The following is a 20,342-nucleotide window of genomic DNA, read 5'->3' on the forward strand; positions in this document are numbered from 1 at the left end:
GTCGCGCTCCGACGAACTGTACCCAGCTGCGGGCACTATGGTGTTGGTTTTATATGGACATTCGCAGTCAGGGGTCAATTTTATGTTATGAGATTGAAGTGGACAAACCGGGCCCACCTATCACGGCCACCAATTCGTGGGGAGGGAATGCCACGTGGATTCATGGTGTGAATGGAACGGGAGTTGAGAAATGATTTTGAGAGATCATCGGCAATCAAATCTTGATTTGTTCCCTTTAAATTATAAGACAAATGTTTTTTTTAATACTATAATATAAGTGAAAATCTTGATTTGCTGTATTATAGTCTTGTAATAATAGCTCACCTTACTTTTTTAATACTAATATAATTTGTACTCCCTCCGTCCCGCACTACTCGCACTTATTTCCTTTTTGGGCGTCCCAAGTTACTTGCACTCTTTCCATTTTTAGTAAAAAATTTCACCTACAGCCGTCATTTTTTACTTTTCTATACACTCATTCCTTAATCTCCGAGCCGAAAAGGAAATGAGTTAGTAGCCCGGGACGGAGGGAGTATTTATTTAGCATATATTCTGGCAGCTAGATTGCTATTATAATTACTACAAGCATTACCATAAAATTAAAATAAAATAACTAATAATGACATGAATTAAATACCAAAAATTACATCATTTAAATTACTAAAATGACAATATTCAAGATAAACTTCAATCCTAAAATTGTCGGTGGGTGACCAAACTTCATCGATGCAATCGATTTGGAGGTGTATGTAAATTGTGATTGTATTTTTTTTAATCATAAATGAAAAAACTTATGGAGACATCATGGAGTCCTCCATGTTAAGAGGTGTTCGATTGCCAAGATAAAATAATATCAACATATAATCTATGATTGAGTTGTAAGATGATTTTAGTCACAAGGGGTTAATTATGACTAATTATCCCATGATTATCCATCTAAGGACTAGGATTGTGTTCTGAGATTATTTTAGTCACAAGGAATTAGCTATGACTAATTATCTCATGATTATCCATATCTAAGGACTAGGATTGAGTTGTGGGATTGAATCTTATAAACCAAACATACTACAAATTTAATTCCGGATACAATCTTGCAAACCGAACACCCCCTTAATGCATTAGTCGAATGAATATTATCATGTATAGAGAGTATTGTTTATCTACTAATTACTATAACACCCTGAAACATTTTCAAGTTTGATAGATGAAGGAAAATCTGGCATATCCCACAACCAGGGGCCACAATTATTAGGTCCTACTATAAAACTTCATCTCTACAAAGTGCTATTTGTATTGAGTGGGATAGTTGATTATCACAAAACAATAGTTTTAGCTTGCTCACCGATGCAAGATGATGCACTAAGTTGCTGCCGTGGAACCTCACTTGCCGCCATTTCCACCAATCTAAGCATATAAATCCTGCCACAAGACAATAAGCACAAACTTAATGCATATAATTGCGCCTAACTTAAAAGCTCAGCTCCTATTTTGATACAAGATCTTATGCCAAATTGCCATGAAGAAACTTAAGTCGTTAACTAGTCTCTTACCTAGGAGCGTCACGGTGTCAAGATGCAGTTTATGAGATCCCAAAACGGCTCTTGAGTGAAGAAATGCTTTTCTCAGAACTTTTTGCTAGCTCGGGAATAGTTGTTTTACATACTGAAACATTCACATATACACAAATACTGTAAGAAATGGAGTATAATTCATAGCTCTTCGTGTTACTAAAATGTTTCGTTGGTGCGTGCAAGAACATATGTATCAGTGTTACTAGACCTGGAAAATATTGACTGCCCAGATTGTTATGTTTCTTAAATGATACTACATCCAAACATGTGATATAGGATATATTCACCATGAAAAAGGGGAACAAAGATATTGGTGCATTCAAGTAGGAAGATAATGATTTAATATGAATAATAGTTGAAGAGTAAGAAACAAGCTTACGACGAGATGCAGTGGTCTGTGCTTCTGCTATAAACTCGGCATATGAAGCCTGAAACAAATTATGTATATCATATTAGACAGACTGATGTCAAGAAGCATACTACATCTTTTTTCCAAGAAAAGGGGTTCCCACCTTCATTGCTTCTCTACCTTCATTGATTCGATCAAACATCTTCTTATGTTCTTTCTCTGCCTCATTCATGATTCGCTGGCATTCTTGAGTCTGAATCTGTTCAAACAAACAATATGCAGATACAAATTTATGTCAGAGAAAATCTTATACTTCAAGAATAATGTGTAACACATTGTATAACTGAGCTTTTGGCAAATGGAAGGCGCTGGACATATAAACGCGAAGATCAGTTATAGTATAACGTACATGGAAGGCAACATAGTGCACTAAGATCTACAGATTTATGAATTAAGAGTGCACTGTACACAAAAGAGAAGATGTATTTCAAGCACACAATAGACCTCAAAACCAACGAACAACGTGAGTCCAGTTCAACTGGTAATGGTGAAACGTCATGTCGTCAACAGAGGTATACATCCCATAAGCTCTAACATGTTTGAGTTGTAAAGTAGAAGTATCTAAATCGTTCTTTTACTTAACTCGAGTAATTTATCCATACTATAACAATTTCAAAATAAGGCACAGTATGAAGCTCAGATTGTTCAGTTCAAAACAAGGTGGCTATTGCTCTTTGAATAGTCCAAAATTGGAGATAGTGTCAGCTAGAAATATGATGCAGCACAAACATTTTATTCGCTGAACAAAACTAACTGTACTCAAATTTCATAAAATTAGTGAAGAGAAGATTCCATCTCCAAGTTTTTCAAGGATTTAGATGGTGTATTATGCTCTATAATATGCTTTCCAGCATTTTTACAATTGATGTCAGATAAAAAGTAATTAAGCGTAATGTCTACAATGATAACTAGATCATATTTGGATCACAACTTTTATTATAATTTTGCATCATTAAGCTAAGCAACAGCAAGCTAATGTATCAATTTGAAACTACCAGACGACAATGCAGAGAAAAGGACTCTTAACAAGTAGTAATGGTCACATTAGTAACTGACTACATAATTTGTTCCAGAGTAGTTAATCAGATATAGAGAATCAGCAATATCGTAAATGTTAAATCATAGATGAAGAGAACTAATGATAATGTTAACTACGAATAAAACGAATATGATGTACACAGATTATGCATAGCAGTGTAGCACTTATTCCATACAGAGCTCGAGGAGTTTACAGAAATAAGGAAAGAACAAAGTTCACATTGCATTTCTTCAATGATACACAAATTAGAACTAACATTACCCCTGAGCGTCCTGATATAGTCATGAAGCAATACTTGCGGCATAAATGGATTAACGATCTACACAGTTTACCAAAACAATTAATAAAATAGCGCGAGAGAGAGAAACCTTGTAGCGTTTGTGCAGGCGACACTTTGACGACTCAAAATCCTTCGCAATTTTAGAATGCGATCTCTCCATCTGTTGCTTGATGGATTCCATAGTAGAAGACGCCAGATCCTTCAGATCAGCGATCGTGTTCACACTTTTCAGCGACGGCGATGGAGAGAATCCAGTAGGCTGAATTCGCTTCGAACCTGATGCTCTAGAAACGCATTTTTTGTTGCTGCTCTTATTCAACGACGAGGCGATACCTGCGAGTGCATTGAGATCGAAATCGAACAGCACTGCCGGAGACTCCCCCGGCGATGGACTCCTAGTGGCCTCTGTGTCCGGCGGTGGTAGAGGAGATGATCCTAGGAGCGCGACCGCTGATGATTTCGTCGATCTCTTCCTCATCTCTAGCTGTCTTTCAATTTTTACCGTGTTTTTGTGATTGATTTTGGGGAGTTTGCTGCGCGTGGGAATTTATAGCGGCGCGGGAATTTTCAAGTTTGAAAAAGGATTACAGAATGGGAAGGAAGCTAAGATTTTTTAATAATATTTTATTTAAAAATAATTCATTTTTAACATATTTTGTGAATATTAACTTGAAAGTATTATTAATAGAGTATTTATGTTTTCAAAATTTTCAAATTATTCTAGACAATTTAATACTAACTTTTATATTTTCATCAAATGTTCTTATTTTCCATGAAATGGCCATTATATAAAGTTTAATGACAAAAAACTATTACATCTCGTCATAGTTTAAGGTGAAATTAGTTTCCCTCAACACATGAAATGCTGTTGTTTAAGCAAAAAGTAAGAATGATGACCATTTTGTGCTCGTGATCTTTACCAAAAATAGAGTGTCATCATATAAATTTTCATTTTTCATTTTAAGTTGAAGAAAATCTCTAAAATTTGGTGAAATTAGTTTCCCTCAACACATGAAATGCTGTTGTTTAAGCAAAAATAGGAATGATGACCATTTTGTGCTCGTGATCTTTACCAAAAATAGAGTGTCATCATATAAATTTTCATTTTTCATTTTAAGTTGAAGAAAATCTCAAAAATTTGCCTAAAGAATGAGACATCTCTAAAATATGCTAAAAGATTGAGAAATTATTCTGAATATGCAGAAGTTAGGAAAATAAAACATAATTCACATTTCTCATTTTTTCCTAAAGTGGCGTCGTTTCATATGTTGAAGTGAAAAGAACTCAATGTCAAACTCTAATAGAGATTGAAAACATAAAACACCATTACACCATATTAGTATAAACCGTAAAATCCTAGTCACATATTTGAAAGATGAATTAGATTGTTATGCAAAAAAACTGTATCACTCGCAGTTGCAGATGGGCCCTAGCGCCCGGCCCATTCGCACTTTATGGGCCAATTTCAACCTCATTTTAACAAAATTTTAAAAATAACATCGTCAACTAAGCAGATTGGATGCATAAAATCTTTCATTGCACATATGCTGACAAAGGACCAAATAATGTCACAAACTCACAATGTTACGCGAATATTTGGAAATTGGACTAGGATCTCTATTTACAATCATGCTCACAGTCACAATAAACATCTGTAGCTCCGGGAAATAGGTAACAGCGAGAAGATGGATGCATATCATAATAATAATTGTTGCAGAGTTGGACACATCGAGCTTCACTTAGCATTACATTGCATACGCCCAAGATGCTCACGCACCGGTATATTGGAGGAGGTCTAATAAACTTCAAATTTTCCATTTTTGTGTCATCTGCATTTATTCATCAAAACTCATTTATTTATATATAAATAATTCTCATAAAATAACATAAAAACTTTACGAATTTATTTCACGCTTACAATTTGAAGGGGCCCTTGCAGCTTCTTCACCAACTGAAGGCATTGGAGGATTAACAAGTCGAGCATGTACCATCAGTGAACTTTGAATATCTGTGACATTCAAATATAATTAAATATATACTAGTGTTAGTTTATTATGTAGCTCATTCTACTAAAATAGAAAATCAAAATAAAGCTTGAGGTAACAAGTAACACCAAGGGAAGATTCAACATGATTAGTGTGACAACTTGTCCACTTACCTAGAAATTCCTCAAAGAAAATAAAATTAAAAACAACAATATAGTAATTACTTTTATAAGGCTGATAGAAGATCTTAAATGGAAAACTTACCAAAAAGAAAGGCAAAAAACATGATAATTGTGAGCTTAGATACATTCCTCATTGTGTTCTTGGTAAAATCCTTTCTTCAAAAGTTTCCGTAATTGGTATTTTTAATGTCTATGACAAGAGGAGAGATGAGGATTCTTCTTTGAATTGCTCCAACCATAACTTTGTCACGATTTATAAGATATTAAATGAAACGAATACAATTAATTAATCAACCATCCAACTATATTTGATTCTATTTTGTGTAGATGGTATGACAAATGGAGAATAAGTTAAGACTACATTTGATTATTTCTGAAAAAATTATTATGAAAAATCTATAAATTTTGCAATTTGCATGTTTAAAATCCATTCGCAATATTTTGAATTTTTCTGAACTTTTTAGAATCAAATTGACCTCAATCACTAAATGTGAGTATTTTGAATTTATGTAAAAAATATTTCTCTTTCCTATACATTCATTTAATGCTATCTTTCTATTTGCATTGCATTTATTACTTTCTTTTGGGTTGATATTTTTATTTATAATACAATTATATATTCTTCATCCCATAAAAATATATGAGCAGATTGTAATTTTCATTTTAGATAAAAATAGTTCATTATATTTTTGCTAACTTCTTTCTCTCTAATAAGATCCATTTTTCACTAAATGCAATAATTTCTTTATCTTTTTATCTCTCTTTTATTTTACCAATTATTCCTTAAAACTCGTGTTATTTCAAATATTCATATCTATGCTAATATAAAGGGAGACTTGTTTGGAAAATTTACAGAAGTGCCACTGGGCCCACATTTAGGTGGGAAACATCATGAAATATTGCAACCATCTTAGCTTATTTTTTATTATCTTATTGTAAAAGTCACTTTGTTTAATGTGAATCTTATGTGTGATTAATTATGTATGGACCGATCATTCCATGTAGGGTTGCAACCTACATATTTCTGTTAGCCTTCCATTGGCTTGATATAAAATACCACTATTTTATTACAATATATCTATTTTTTCTTCTTCCAAAGCTGTGATGGATTCCCTGTTAGTTTCCCATGACTTTTGTCTGTGAAAAAGAAATTTTGATATGTTAAATACATATTCAAAACCTTTCATTCTTATGAATCAAAAGACATGTTAGAAATTCGTTTTTTAACTGAAAATCATAAATTGTAAAAGTATTAATTACCTTGATGCAGTTGTGAGAAAATATTGTTTGTCATCCAAGATTTACTTCCCATTGCAATTTGTCCCTGTAAAAAATTCTGTAGTGTCAAGATGTGTCTACACTAAATTTAGATACATAAAATTGCATACAATAGGCAATATATTGATCCCTAACTTTCATTTTTGTGGGTCCATTAAATTTGAAAGGATTTCAAATTCTTTTCAGTAATGAAAATTCCAATTTGTTTGTATCATATAAAATATATTAAGCATTCCAGTTACCACCAAAGATTAACATCTTTAGAGCTGTTTTTATTGTTTTGTGTTCGTAATGAGTCCTAAAAAGTGGCACACCATTGTTAAGTGATCAGTTTTTGAACCATTTGTCAGCTTACTGCATTTGTAATATTGAACACAATATACATTGTTCACGATTCTGAGGAAATTTCTGAGTAATTATAAGTTGGAATTTATTGGAATTTATAGAATAATGAATATGATGGGTATGGATGATAGAATTAGATGCACTTGTAAAGGAAAGATATCATACCTTTTTTATCTTCTTCTCTCTCTTTAATCCTACTCCTTTATGTTATAATCATAGTGTAGGCTTCAAGCTCCCATGCGTGCTATGTAACTTATGTTCATCTGTAATCATTTTGTAGATTCTGCTCTTTCATCTTCCTTGGTTGCTTTTCTCCTTTTCTGCACATATAGGCGATTGATATAGTATTATATTTGTCAAGGATTTGGTTGTGTTTTATTTTCAGTAAATAATCCACATTTACATAGTATATCTCCATATGTTAATAATATGACAAGTTCTGTGGGCCTTAAATGAAGATTAATAGTTATAAACTTAAGTAATTAAATGGGTCTGCTTTGACCAATTTTAATAATAGAACTGTATATAGTAAAAAATTGGTTGATTTATGTGGTACATACTGTTTTATTATATTCTAGAAACTAAATTGTGTTTTCTAGGGAACCTGCAATGGTTTCTTTGATATATTTTAAAATGGCATGCAGACTCTTTTTTACCCTATAAATACCCTACCTAAACACTTCTACAATCATTCATCTCAGTAGTATCCTCAACTGTACCTAATCCTCTCACAATTTAGGTAGTTCTTTTTCTATCTAAACTACTTCACTATACTTTTAATCATAAACTGACTGTTGTTTAGTACCTTATTCATGTTTTCTCAGCAAGCTGACTTCTATTTTCAGTAATGAGATTGTTGTTTACCTTCTTTGACAGTTCGTATTGCAGTGAAGTCTTGTCTTGCTACTTGATTTTTCAAATTTTGTACCTTGATACCTGCATAACATACGACAATGAGTAAATTTTGTGTTGAAATATATTTTGATAAGAAATTTTATAACATAGTATATGAGGCAGATGCTGAGTTTTTTCTCTATTTGTTTCCTATGTACAATCAGCTTAACAGGACTCATAATTTAGGAAAACCAATCCAGTAGAATCCTACACAAGAAATAAAATGATATCTACTATTAGTTAATATCTCATGACACTATCTGATTCTATTAGAAGCTCTATGTAGTATTCTAAACTTATAATGAGTTTGTTGTCTACCTTCTGTAACATTCTGTTTTGAATTTGAAAGAATCTGAGTTCCTTTCTTGCTACTTGATTTGCAATTTGTGTTCCTGAATCCCTACCAAAAAACAGTTCTTAATTAGTAAATGTTAAGTTGAAATACAAATTGACATAGAGATGTTTATTATTCAGAAGTAACTGAATTATAGGCACCTTTTATCACCTTGGTTGATAATCTTCACCCCAATATCTCTAATTATGAATAAACCATTTTTTGTATATCTATGGTACAATATCAGTGAGAAAATATTGTTAGTTATAATTTCAAGGCAAAATGAACAGATTTTAAATTAAAAGGCAATTTCACAACAATTAACTTTAGATGTGTTTTCAAATAATTTTACGATCTATTAAACCCCTATGCTGGACCCTATTTTTAAAATTAGGGCATATGAAAAGGTATTTTTGGGTTTTGTGACACTTTTTAGGTTAACTACTTAAGTGAAGACAACACTGGATTGGAATTCTGATATATAATTCTGTCTGATTGTAGACATTTTGGTTTTCATATTCTATATTTTAACAGTGAAAAAATTAAAAAGGTCTGCAAATTTAAGACATGTTCATAACAAAGTTTGACACCAAATGTTTCTGGCCAGTGGCTAGCTTACAATGGTGTGAAATGTTGTCCTAATTTTTGAACCAGTTTACCTTCTTTGTCTAGCCTTTGTAATGTTGCTCCCAATTTTTTTCTGCCAACAATAGGAGAAATTTTAGTAGTGAGCAAGAGAACAGAAGGAAATTTTAGTAGTGAGCAATCTGTACAGTATGAATATAGTGTTAGTATTGAGTTTTTATAACAGTTAAAGTGCAGATATCCTATAAATTTGTCAACAATTTTCTAAACCTTTCGAATAAATATTTTGCAAATATAAATAGATGAAGTTTGGTCACTTAATCCTTTTTTTAAACATTCATACGGTTATTAGGTGAGTAATATTGTGCAGTAAAGAAATTATACCTTTTAGAACAAGGTCAAGCTGAAACCCTTTACATTTATCCGTTTTTGTATCAGTTGTGAACTAAGGTTTGAGCTTTTTCCGTTTTCGAGACTGTGGATGTCGCGAACCATGGATTTGTTTCTGAAATTAGGGGCGAAAACCATTGTTAACTGAAATAAAAAAACTTTAATAACAAAAAATGAAGAATCTATCTAGAATTCATGAATTTGTGTCGATTAATTAAACTAAATTGAAGATTTGTTACCTTTCTCGCCCGATTCAGGTTAGCGAGGCAGTTTCTTCCGATTTTCTGTAAGGTTTGACGAAATCAATGTCCCCCACCCCGCCGCCTTATTCACCGTGTCACCGCTTCATCCACCGCGTCGCAGATTTCGTCGGCGGCATGTGGGAGTGTGATGCGATCGTGTTGTCGCCGTTTTGTGTTCGTCGGTGAAGGAAGAGTTAGGGTTTGGTGTTGGTGGCGGCGGATGAAATGAGAGAAAGTCAATTTATATAGTCTATCATAGGGGTTAACTATTCCTAATGACTTAATTTTCAGATATAAGTTAAATAGTTTAATCATGAGTTAGTCATATTAATTTGTAATCATTTTATGAGGCCAATTCGAATTTTTAGGTAATGGCTTACTTTTATATCTTCTTGGGTCATTTTCATGAACAGTTTACAAAATTAATTTATTTTGTAAACTTTTAATTATTAGTTTTGAGCTTACACTTATTTTCTGTTGAACTATTTTATTGAACAAAAACATTGTCAGGCATGTAGTAATATCTGAATGCATATGAGCAAGATTTTCAGTTTATTTTTAGCCCATTATTGTTATATCTAATAATCATATTTTTTTGGCTATTGTAATTTTGTTTAATATAATTTCTTTGTAACTTTTTCAATTTATCCTTATTTTAATTTGTTCCTATTTTATTTGTAGTTTTTTTCTGTTCTAATAATATTTAATTTTATTTTGTGTAGCTAATGTGGATGGATCAATTGAGAGTCTCATAGTTATAGTTGGAGACGTCGTTGAGCAACATATTTCGTGTAATTTGAGTGTGAGTAATGGATTGTGCAATGACACTCGATTGATAATTTGAAGATTAGGTGACTATGTTTTTTGGAAGCAGAAGTTTTGGATGGTCATTATATTGGTCATAAAGTGTTAGTTCCTTGAATGTCTTTGATATCATCTGATCCAAGGTTGTCAATCAAATTTCAATGGCGGCAGTTTGCCTAGGTTGTGTCATATGCAACGATGATTAATAAAAGTCAAGGTCAATCTCTGTCACATGTTAGATTATTTTTAAGAAAACTAGTCTTCAATCATGGACAACTGTATGTTGTTATATCTAGAGTTACGAGTCGCGGATGTCTGAAGATTTTAATTTGTAAATATGAAAATGATAGTAGTGGTGATTCCACTACTAATGTTATTTACAAAGAAGTGTTTCAAAACTTGTGAACTACTGGATTGTTGTTGTTTATCTAAGTTTTGGTTCCTATATTTGAATATTTATATTTTGTTGATCACATTTGTTGAGCTCTTTGTTTATTCCAATCATATGATTTTTACTTTTTGATCTTTACTCACACATGTTTTCTTTATTTGTATATCTTAATCTAATTAAGTCATACTCTTTTATCATTAGTCACACATCTTCTTTTTATCATTTATTTTATTTTTTTTACTCCACTTATATCATAAATTAAAATTGTATAAATTATCAGTATAATTTAAACTGTTTCATTCACTAGGAAATAGTAAATTCTTCATTTAAAATGAGACAATATAAGTATATTTTTGTTTTTGTAAATCTTCACATTGTTTCAAGTTCTTATTTTCTATAAGTTCGTTAAAAATTGTATACATTTTTTGAAACTCTCATGTCCCGTGCATAGCACGGGTGTTAATACTAGTTTTTATAAAACGGATGGAGTGCTATTTTCATATAATTAGCATGTAAAATTATACACAACATGTTTATTTTTACGAGTTCTAACTGATTTTAAATCTAATTGAACTATACTTACTACTTTTCGATAAATAATTTGAATTTAAGAGTTACGATTAATTTCTGATCATAATCAAAAAGATACTACGGAATACTCCTTTCGTCCTATAAGAATATGCACTCTTTCCTTTTTAGTCCGTCCCACAAAAATATGCATTTTCTAATTTTGAAAACTTTTTTCTCTCTATTGAGGTATGACTCATTCTTCACTAACAATACTTTAATTATTTTTTATCTCTAATTCTCTCTTGCTTTATCAAATTTGCATTAAAATTCATACCGAATTTATAGTGCATATTTTTTGGGGACGGATAACGAAGGGAGTAATATTTAGTACTCCATTTACTAACTTTTAGGTATGTAACATCTAAATTCGCCAAATTCCTACTTTTGTACATTGAATTTGATTGCAATATCGTTGACTTTATACGCCTATTTTATTGTTGCAGTTTATATCATCATATCGAGTAAAATTCTTCTCCTATTTCAATTAACTTCAAATACCAATTTTTTAAAAATTATAAATATTTAGTCGTTTATTTAAACAAATACTCTATGTATCGTGCTATAGGAGTTATGCATCCTACAATAGGTGTCACATTTGATGTGCGCACGAATTTTATGAAATGTAAAGAATAGTGTGTTAAAAAAATTAGTGGAATAACTCATTTTTATATTAATTTAATAATAAAATGTGAGTTATGTGAGTTAGTGGAATGTGAGACCTACTTACCATTAATGGTAAATGTGAAATGAGACTCTTATTGTGGAACGGACCTACGTGACAAAATGTGACCCTTGTTATGAGACGAAGGGAGTACAACTCTTTTATAAGTGGTTGGACAAATAACCAAGAGAACAATTAAAATAAAAATGATTAATTGATTTTCATTCTATTAAAGAATTTCCAATTAATTTAAGTAATATATCTATACTGAAATATTGTAATTAATACATTTATATTAAAACTTGTATATTGCCACTCATGACTAGTAAATGTTCTTAAACTTTTTATTCACGATGCTTTCAAAATCACGCATAATAAGCAAAAAGGTACTAACTATCTTTGTAAATTTATCAATTGTCATGGACAATTACATAAACTAATTACCACATTACAACAAGTACCAAAGAAGAACAAAATTGGTTATTTTTTTTAAAAGACATTTGTTTTTCTTTTATATTTTCTTTTTCAAAAAGATTTAGTTATAGAGACAAGTATTAATCGCCTAATTCATTCACAACCCTGCAATTAATAAGTAATTAACACAACTATTTACTCAACGACTTTTAAAACGTACTGTGCATGATTAATTTGTTCGTTATAGTGTTGACTTTATATTGCTATTTTAATAGTTCCAAATTTTTTATATCTACTATATATATTACAGTAAATTACAGTAAGACGCATGCACAATCGTTTTTATTAACATTGACCTTTTGTGAAGTTATCTTAGGTTTCTTCTGATGTGTAATCAAATCTAAATGTTATTGTACACACAAAATTTTCATTGTACATGTGTTGAAAAAGACAAAAAAAATGACACTTTGGAAATTAACTACGATCTCCGACAATCGTGTTCGCAATAACAAAAAACATCGGTAGCTCCAAGAAAAAGGTCACACCGAGCATATGGATTCACTCCGGAGTAGTAATCGTTGCAAAGTTCGATACCTCGATCTTCACTTAGTATAACACCACCTAAGCCCAAAATGCTCACACACCGGTATACTGGAGGAAGTCGTCTATCAACCTCCATATTTTTTATTTTTGTGTCATCTACACATACATCAAAAATCATTATTTTTATGTAAATAAGTTTCCCACATAATAATAGATTGACACCACATGCAAACCTTTTTTCACACTTACAATTTGAAGGGGCATTTGCAGCTTCTTCACCCAATGAAGGTAATGGAGGATTACCAAGTCGAGCATGAACCATCAACAAATTTTGTATATCTGATTATTGAATAAATTATTAATATTATCATGCAAATCAATCTACTTGAACACGAATTAAATTTGATTAAGATGGAAAACTTACCGAAAAGAAAGGCAAATAACATGATAATTTTGGGAGTAGAAACACTCCTCATTGTATGGTAATGTAGTAACCTTTCTTCAAAAAAAGAAATCCTAATTAGTATTTTCAATATCCATGACAAGTGGAGATATTCTTTTGTGAATTGCTTCAGCCATAACTTTGTCATAATTTATAAGAAAATGAAAGGACGATAATTAGTTTACCCTTCCACTATGTTTGACTATAATTCGTGGAGATGGTATGATAAATGGAAAGTAAATTAATATCCAGTGTAACCATTTAAAGTTTTTATGAATGTTTTGACGAAAATATTTTGGAGATTACTAAGTATAGAATATTATATAATGTTAACGGTTTTATACGATTGGTCAAATAAATCGTCTTAATTGATGGATACAAATTTATAATGTATTCTATTAATGTGTGAATGTGCGATCACATTGCCTAATTTATTAAATTATTAAATTTGCGTTAATATTAATACCTCCTAATTTAGTTGTTGGCCTATTTATTATGAATCCTTAATAATAAATTAGTTTGAACTCGTAATGTGTTATCTCAAAAACATCATGAATATACGCACATTTATATTTGCATATTTACGAATCAGAGCATATTTCATAGTTCGGATTTCAGATTTTTAAATTTGAATTTTTGGATAATTCAAATCGGATTAGATTAAGCAAAATCCAATCCGAATCCAAAAATGCTCACCCCAAATGAAAATGGAAGGTGGTAATTAATTGATATTCGAGAATGAGGTTGTCTCGTTCCAATCTTGCTAGGAAATTCATGATGTAGACCATTACAACTCACACATATATAGGAGATGATCAAAATAAAAATACATTTAAATCCAAAAATGCAGCCCAAATCTTGGCTCTAGAATTAGATGATCTAATGGTCAATAATTAACCAAAAATACGGAAGGTCATAATTAAACAATTTTAGGTCATATTATAATATTTAGTTTTAATGTCATGCTAAGATCATTTTAGGTCATGTTTTGTTAGCATGACCTAAAAATTAACTAACTATGACCTAAAAGTGTCATATGTATGATATTGTTTTGCGTTTCTGTATTTAAATCTAGTTTTGCATAAATCAAAACCCCATATCAATATTCAGATCCTAACCACGTCTTTTTAGCATAATTTGATCTTATTTTTGGCTAGGCGTGCAAGTTATGTGACTTTTTCGAAATGGTACATGAAACTTCATCAATTCAACACTGTAATTCCTCAATTGAAATTTAATTAATTCCTTTAAACCTAGTTAAATTGATCGATAATCATGATGTTGAGTGTGGATTTATTTCCAAAAGATTTAGTACATCGAAATTTTAATTATATAGAGCAATTGTGAAATGTACTAAAATTACAATTTAATATCTACTATTGAAAGTTATAAGATAATCCAGAATTAAGTAAAATTATGCGTACTACAGTATTTAAAGTAAAATTTTCCCTAAATATATATATATATACTCTTCTCTGTATTCCCCTCTAAATATTCCCCGCTTTTTCATAATTTCTCCTCCTTTTCTCTGTCAACACAGCCATGAGTCTCTTTGGCCTTGGCAGGTAATTATTTTCTTCAAAAGTGACATTTTATCTGATTGTGATCTCTTGGTGTGTGAATATTCACGTCAGATCTGTGTTCGTCTATTGAATTTCTGAATTTCTGATTTGTTGGTTGATTCTTTCTGTGTTGTTTCTTCACTCAATTGATTGAATCATATGGGCTTTTTGCATACTCTGTTTCCGTGATTTGATGTTCATATCGAGGTTGATTTTTTGATTGACAAAGAGGTGTATGATGAAATGAAAGGTTATTTCTCTATTTTTTTTTTATGTTTTTTGTTATTTGGTTCAAGTTAGCAATAGTATTGGAATTGAAGTTTAGAGTTTTGATGGTGTGAAAATGCTTTATTGGATAGTTGATTGTGAAGAAAAAAGGAATCAAAATATTTTTTTGTGGCGGGTATCTTCTCTGATTACTAAGCCCAATTAAGTTTTCTAATTATTTCTAAATCACAGTGATTATCTGCCATAGATGTTTCATTGCAATTGTTTATCCGTTTACAAAATCAAACAGAGGCATATTAGACCTTCCACTCACACCGTAGCTTCATGATCTTGTTCCATGTAAATGTATATTTTCTGCGATTATACTTTAATAAGGAAGAGATGTAGCACCACAAAGTTATAGCATGTTTTCATTGCTATTACATTTATATCTTCCCACATAAAATACAGGACTTGTTTGTGAAATGAGGCAAAATGCAGTTGACTGTACAGAATAATATGAGCTGTTTGGCATGTGCTTCATAATTAATGAAGATAGAAGAATTGCACTTTTTAACACAGATATCACTTTAATAACTTAGAAATAGTGCCTAATCTGTTGAAAACTCTTCTTGATTGTTCGCCCAATCAGCTTTACTTGTGTAAACCGATTGGATGTTGTTGTTTCTAGGAGATTGTCTGATTATTCGTAATGTGTGAGTTGCTCTTTTGGACAGGAATCAAAGGACATTCCGGCCTAAGAAAAATGCCCCATCAGGAAGTAAGGTGTATTTCTTGGCAACTGAATATATTTGGCACCCTTCTTAACTGTTTTGGTCTTAACTCTGCTTCCTTTCCAGTGTTTGTATCAAGCCTCTGCTTGAAACATCACATTGACATATTTAGTATTCTAATATTAGTTTGTCAATTTTTGCTTTCTAGGATATTAACTTATGTCAATCTTTCTTCATTTTTTATTTCTCAAGCCATTGTTTTTTAAATTCATCGTGTAGTGAATGATGTTTCTTGACCAGTTGGTGTTTTAGTTTCACTTGCTCTAGCTAATGATGCTAAGACCAAGAGAAAAGAAAGTCTGATTTGATACAGTAAGCATGAGGATATAATTTTTTTTCTTTTCCTTTTATGTTTCGAGCCATCTTCAAAGTAAAGGAAATTTTATTTCAGTTTTCCTTCTTTTCATTGTTCAAATCTTTTCTCTGCTACCTAATTAGTTTATCGTGGTTGAGATCCAAGATGATAGGACTTTTGGTGGATTAGTTATGCCTTGGTTATTTGGTTGAAGGTATTGGTAGAGAGAATAGGAGTACATCACATTCCTGTGTGTAACTGTCCGACTATTGCCAATGGCTGCACGCACAATGCATTAACCTGAATTCATTATTAAGTTACAAGTTATTGATCATTGAATCTGTTACAATTATATGCTGTAGGGTGCACAGCTTAGACAGCATATTGATGCCACTTTAGGTAGTGGAAACTTGCGAGAAGCTGTAAGGCTACCTCCTGGTGAAGATTTTAATGAATGGCTAGCTGTTAACAGTAATCTCTCTCTCTCCCTCTCTCTCTCTCTCGCTCTCTCTCTCTTGTACGCATATGTGTGCTTGCTTGTGGTTATGCCTGTGCACATCTTGAGTCTCACTCGAAGGACTTCAACTAGTGCTTAGCAGGATAACAAAATTAATTTACTGATTTTCATATTAAAATTCCATGCCAATGGTTAATAAACCCCCTCCCCCCAAAAAATTTAAACAAGAAAATAAGATTGTATTTCCTCATTAATTGCTCATGAATGATGCCACTGAGAAGCACAATATTATTACTCTTTCATGGACATCAAGATTGTGTTTATGAAGGCATAAAAAATGATGCATAATAAAAATTTCTACATAATTAAAAACAACAGTTTTGTACTTATTCTTCATCCGTGGATCTAAATTAAAGGAGCTTGCTTGATTGTCCATCTTCAGCTGTAGATTTCTTCAACCAGGTGAATCTTCTCTATGGCACCCTCACAGAGTTCTGTACGCCAGAAAACTGCTGTACAATGTCTGCTGGTCCCAAGTATGTCTAGCTGATTGTTATTTCTGTTTCTGTTTTGAGAAACAACCATATGAGTACTCTTTTACCATTTGAAACTAGAAAGGAGAAAAAATTTTAAAGATGAACTCATTAGTCTGATGCTAATACAGGTTCCAATTCATTTCTTGAGTGGCATTCTGTATTATTAGGAATGTTTGAATTTTATCTTCCCTCACTATATGCTTGTTACGTAACTGTTGGTTTAACCAAGAAGCAGAATGTATATGTTTCCATATGTATGTATAAGAAGTATGCATGATATGTAGACAAACACTATTTCAGGTACGAGTACAGATGGGCGGATGGTGTAACAATCAAAAAACCTATTGAAGTTTCGGCTCCTAAATATGTCGAATATTTGATGGACTGGATTGAGACGCAATTGGATGATGAATCCCTATTTCCTCAAAGGCTTGGTAATGATTATGTCTAATTCAACTTATCGGTGTTGTTTACATAGCAAAGTGTTTTCTCTTTTGATAATGTATTGGCTCAATTCTGATGGAGGAACACATGCAGGTGCACCATTTCCTACTAATTTCACGGATGTTGTGAAGACTATATTCAAACGGCTGTTCCGCGTATATGCTCATATATATCATTCACATTTTCAGAAGATTGTCAGTCTTAAGGAGGAAGCCCATTTAAATACTTGCTTCAAGCATTTTATACTTTTTACATACGTAAGTTTTATGATACTTTGATTTTACTAGTCATAGCCTTTCTCCAATCTGAGCTAATTGCAAGATTTTATAGTTTCTTTGCACATAATCGATCATCGTTCACTAGCTATAACTCTGAAGCTTTATTGTGCAGGAATTTTCGCTGATAGACAAGAAGGAACTCGCTCCGCTACAAGAGCTCATTGAATCAATTGTCCCATATTAAGCATCCCATTTCTACTTATGAAATAAGTGTGTTTAGATTTAGTTCATCTGCAACTGAGTTTACTGTAACAAAGAACTCTTTTGTCCAAAATTAATGTTAAATGCCAAAACAGGTTTGCTTCTGTTATCTTTCTACTAATGTAATATTCACATTTTTCTACAAAAGATAAGTATACTCCATATTCTTTAGAGTTTGGACTAAGCAAACTCATACAAAGTTAAACTCAATTTGATGAAGCATATGTTTTCATAATTCTGAACACAAGTTTATGTTGGCATCATCTTTACATATACAATTCAATACCAAAAACTATAAGGTGTTCAATCTATTGTATATATACTTCTACTGAAAAAATAGACAACCCCCCAATTTCAGATCAGTGGCTGAATCTGGGGTGTGCATAAACATATGCACCAGAAGCAGAAGCAAGAACACCAAAAACTTGAATGAACAGCTGGAGATTAGCCAGGAGCTCGCCACGGGCTTCATGTTCCAAGGAACGACATGTGATTTTGTCGATGTTGAGCACACAGCCATCTGGCATCATTGAGCCATAAAGGGTGAAGGCAGTCTGATAGAACCAAAGGCCTTGGAGTGTTATAGCAATACCACTGCATAAATCAGCTGGAAAGCTGGTCGGCATTAGTGCTCCCGCGATAGTTGATGCTATACATAGGCCTATCAGGAGCACCAGAACACGGTGGTAGTACCCCTCGAGCCCCTTGTGCGTAGTCGAGTGGAAATTGAACAAGAGGTACTCTGCTGTGAAAGCTGCTGCAGCAATCAGGCACAATGCACCTTCAGAAAATGGCAGATGCCTGAAAACAGAATAATAACATCATCTTGCAACAAATCAATGTACATTTGAATCAATCCTCAATCTGAGCAACCAATATCTATGTTTTCTGACAGACTAAAGGCTGACCTTGTCTGTTCACAGAGGAGTGTGATTACTCCAAAGATGAAGAACATGAGGAGCATTGCAGAGTGCTCAAAGTTGTTGATGTGAGACGGGTTCAAGGCGCCATCGACAACGATCTTGAGATGGGTTGCATAAAGAAACTCTATGCAGAGATCAACAAAGCCTCCAACTGCAATGACATAGAGCTCAAGGTACTTAACCCTGCCACCAAATCCTCGAACCGGGTTCCACACCCTGACCCGGTACGTCTCAGGATCCGACACATATCGACATATAGAGCACCAGACGTGCCACATCCCGACAACCAAAAACAACGTTCCTGGAACCATATGCCCCGGAAACGATCCCATCTTTTCCAACTTCACAAAACAAAAGCAAGAGACAAGCTTTTCTTCTATCTACATCATGATCTTGGATCCATTCTCATCTTCATCAATAGATAAAAGTAGTCTAATTTGAAGAAACAATCATACAGTTGAACTTTTACTGGAACAAAGAAGAGAGATGGCAGCATAGATTAAAAAAAAGGAAGGATAGAAACAGGTTTTGGAGTTAATGGGGAACGAAGAAATTAAGTGAGATGAGATGGGACCGGATGGGTGAAATCACAATCGTCAAAAGGGAACATGATTTTACAAAAGACTTTAATAATGAACACATCATTGAATTAGTTATATGACTTTATATCTCTCTTGTGAAACATTACACTAAAAACACGTATGTGAGGACGTTTGTCGGTAATACCTGGCTGGGTGGTTGCAACTTGCGTGGAAATAATCTCATCATAAAAAAAACTGACAATCTTATTAATTACTACTGTTATTTACTCAAATAAAATGAATCAATATTTTGATTATTTTCTATAACCATGATCACATGGAAATTTGATGAGATAATACTCTCTCCGTCCCACTTGAAATGAAACAATTGGAAATTGGCATAAGATTTTATGTAGGGTTGTTTTATGAGTTATTGAAGAGAGAGTAAAGTAAGAGAGATGAAAAAGTAGAGAGTGTGTTGTTTCTATTTTAAGAAATGTATGGAACAACCAAAAAAGGAAAACGTTTCATTTTTAATGGGACATATGAAGTATTAATTATTAAAATCTAATAGTACAAGTTTTACTTGCTTTGTTTTCTGAGCTACAATGTGATGTCATCGATTTTAGGTTTGCTAAATAGGAGTATGCAGTATAGTACTTATAACCTTTTTCATTGCAGCAAACGGCGATTCTGTCGCCTTGACGGCCCCACACTCCGGTCCGACATCATGTGAGGGGATTCAATCAGGGTATGCAGTAGCTT

At 32.5% G+C, this 20,342-nt stretch overlaps 3 protein-coding genes and 1 long non-coding RNA gene across 6 annotated transcripts; 1 reads left to right on the plus strand and 3 right to left on the minus strand.

Moving 5' to 3' along the window:
* Positions 1–1,115: 1,115 nt before the first annotated feature.
* Positions 1,116–3,794, minus strand: LOC121781967. The gene is made up of 5 exons (XM_042179664.1): positions 3,388–3,794; positions 2,084–2,179; positions 1,951–1,999; positions 1,551–1,662; positions 1,116–1,419 (listed from the first exon to the last, which is right to left on the minus strand). Exons 1-4 carry the CDS (start codon positions 3,775–3,777, stop codon positions 1,580–1,582), a joined length of 618 nt encoding a protein of 205 aa, XP_042035598.1. The 5' UTR covers positions 3,778–3,794; the 3' UTR covers positions 1,116–1,419; positions 1,551–1,579.
* A 1,051-nt stretch (positions 3,795–4,845) lies between these two features.
* Positions 4,846–9,807, minus strand: LOC121781170. 2 transcript variants are annotated; one of them, XR_006046150.1, is made up of 11 exons: positions 9,532–9,807; positions 9,287–9,407; positions 8,977–9,017; positions 8,479–8,547; positions 8,302–8,383; positions 7,954–8,025; positions 7,255–7,409; positions 6,727–6,790; positions 5,549–6,603; positions 5,218–5,307; positions 4,846–5,128 (listed from the first exon to the last, which is right to left on the minus strand). It is a non-coding gene; the product is annotated as an uncharacterized LOC121781170 (long non-coding RNA). The 2 variants fall into 2 exon arrangements; XR_006046151.1 differs by lacking the exon at positions 5,549–6,603 and having other exon boundaries at positions 4,867–5,128; positions 9,532–9,793.
* A 5,036-nt stretch (positions 9,808–14,843) lies between these two features.
* On the plus strand, positions 14,844–18,242 carry LOC121781169 (MOB kinase activator-like 1A). 2 transcript variants are annotated; one of them, XM_042178884.1, is made up of 7 exons: positions 14,844–14,924; positions 15,866–15,914; positions 16,580–16,688; positions 17,117–17,210; positions 17,511–17,644; positions 17,748–17,911; positions 18,045–18,242. In XM_042178884.1, exons 1-7 carry the CDS (start codon positions 14,902–14,904, stop codon positions 18,114–18,116), a joined length of 645 nt encoding a protein of 214 aa, XP_042034818.1. In that variant the 5' UTR covers positions 14,844–14,901; the 3' UTR covers positions 18,117–18,242. The 2 variants fall into 2 exon arrangements, with proteins under 2 accessions (XP_042034818.1, XP_042034819.1); XM_042178885.1 differs by having other exon boundaries at positions 14,847–14,924; positions 15,866–15,909.
* Positions 18,243–18,343: 101 nt separating this feature from the next.
* Positions 18,344–19,666, minus strand: LOC121781168 (transmembrane protein 45B-like). The gene is made up of 2 exons (XM_042178883.1): positions 19,042–19,666; positions 18,344–18,934 (listed from the first exon to the last, which is right to left on the minus strand). Exons 1-2 carry the CDS (start codon positions 19,386–19,388, stop codon positions 18,493–18,495), a joined length of 789 nt encoding a protein of 262 aa, XP_042034817.1. The 5' UTR covers positions 19,389–19,666; the 3' UTR covers positions 18,344–18,492.
* Positions 19,667–20,342: the final 676 nt, after the last annotated feature.

The sequence above is a fragment of the Salvia splendens genome, chromosome 20, assembly GCF_004379255.2.
Source record: "Salvia splendens isolate huo1 chromosome 20, SspV2, whole genome shotgun sequence".
Classification (NCBI taxonomy): Eukaryota; Viridiplantae; Streptophyta; class Magnoliopsida; order Lamiales; family Lamiaceae; genus Salvia; species Salvia splendens.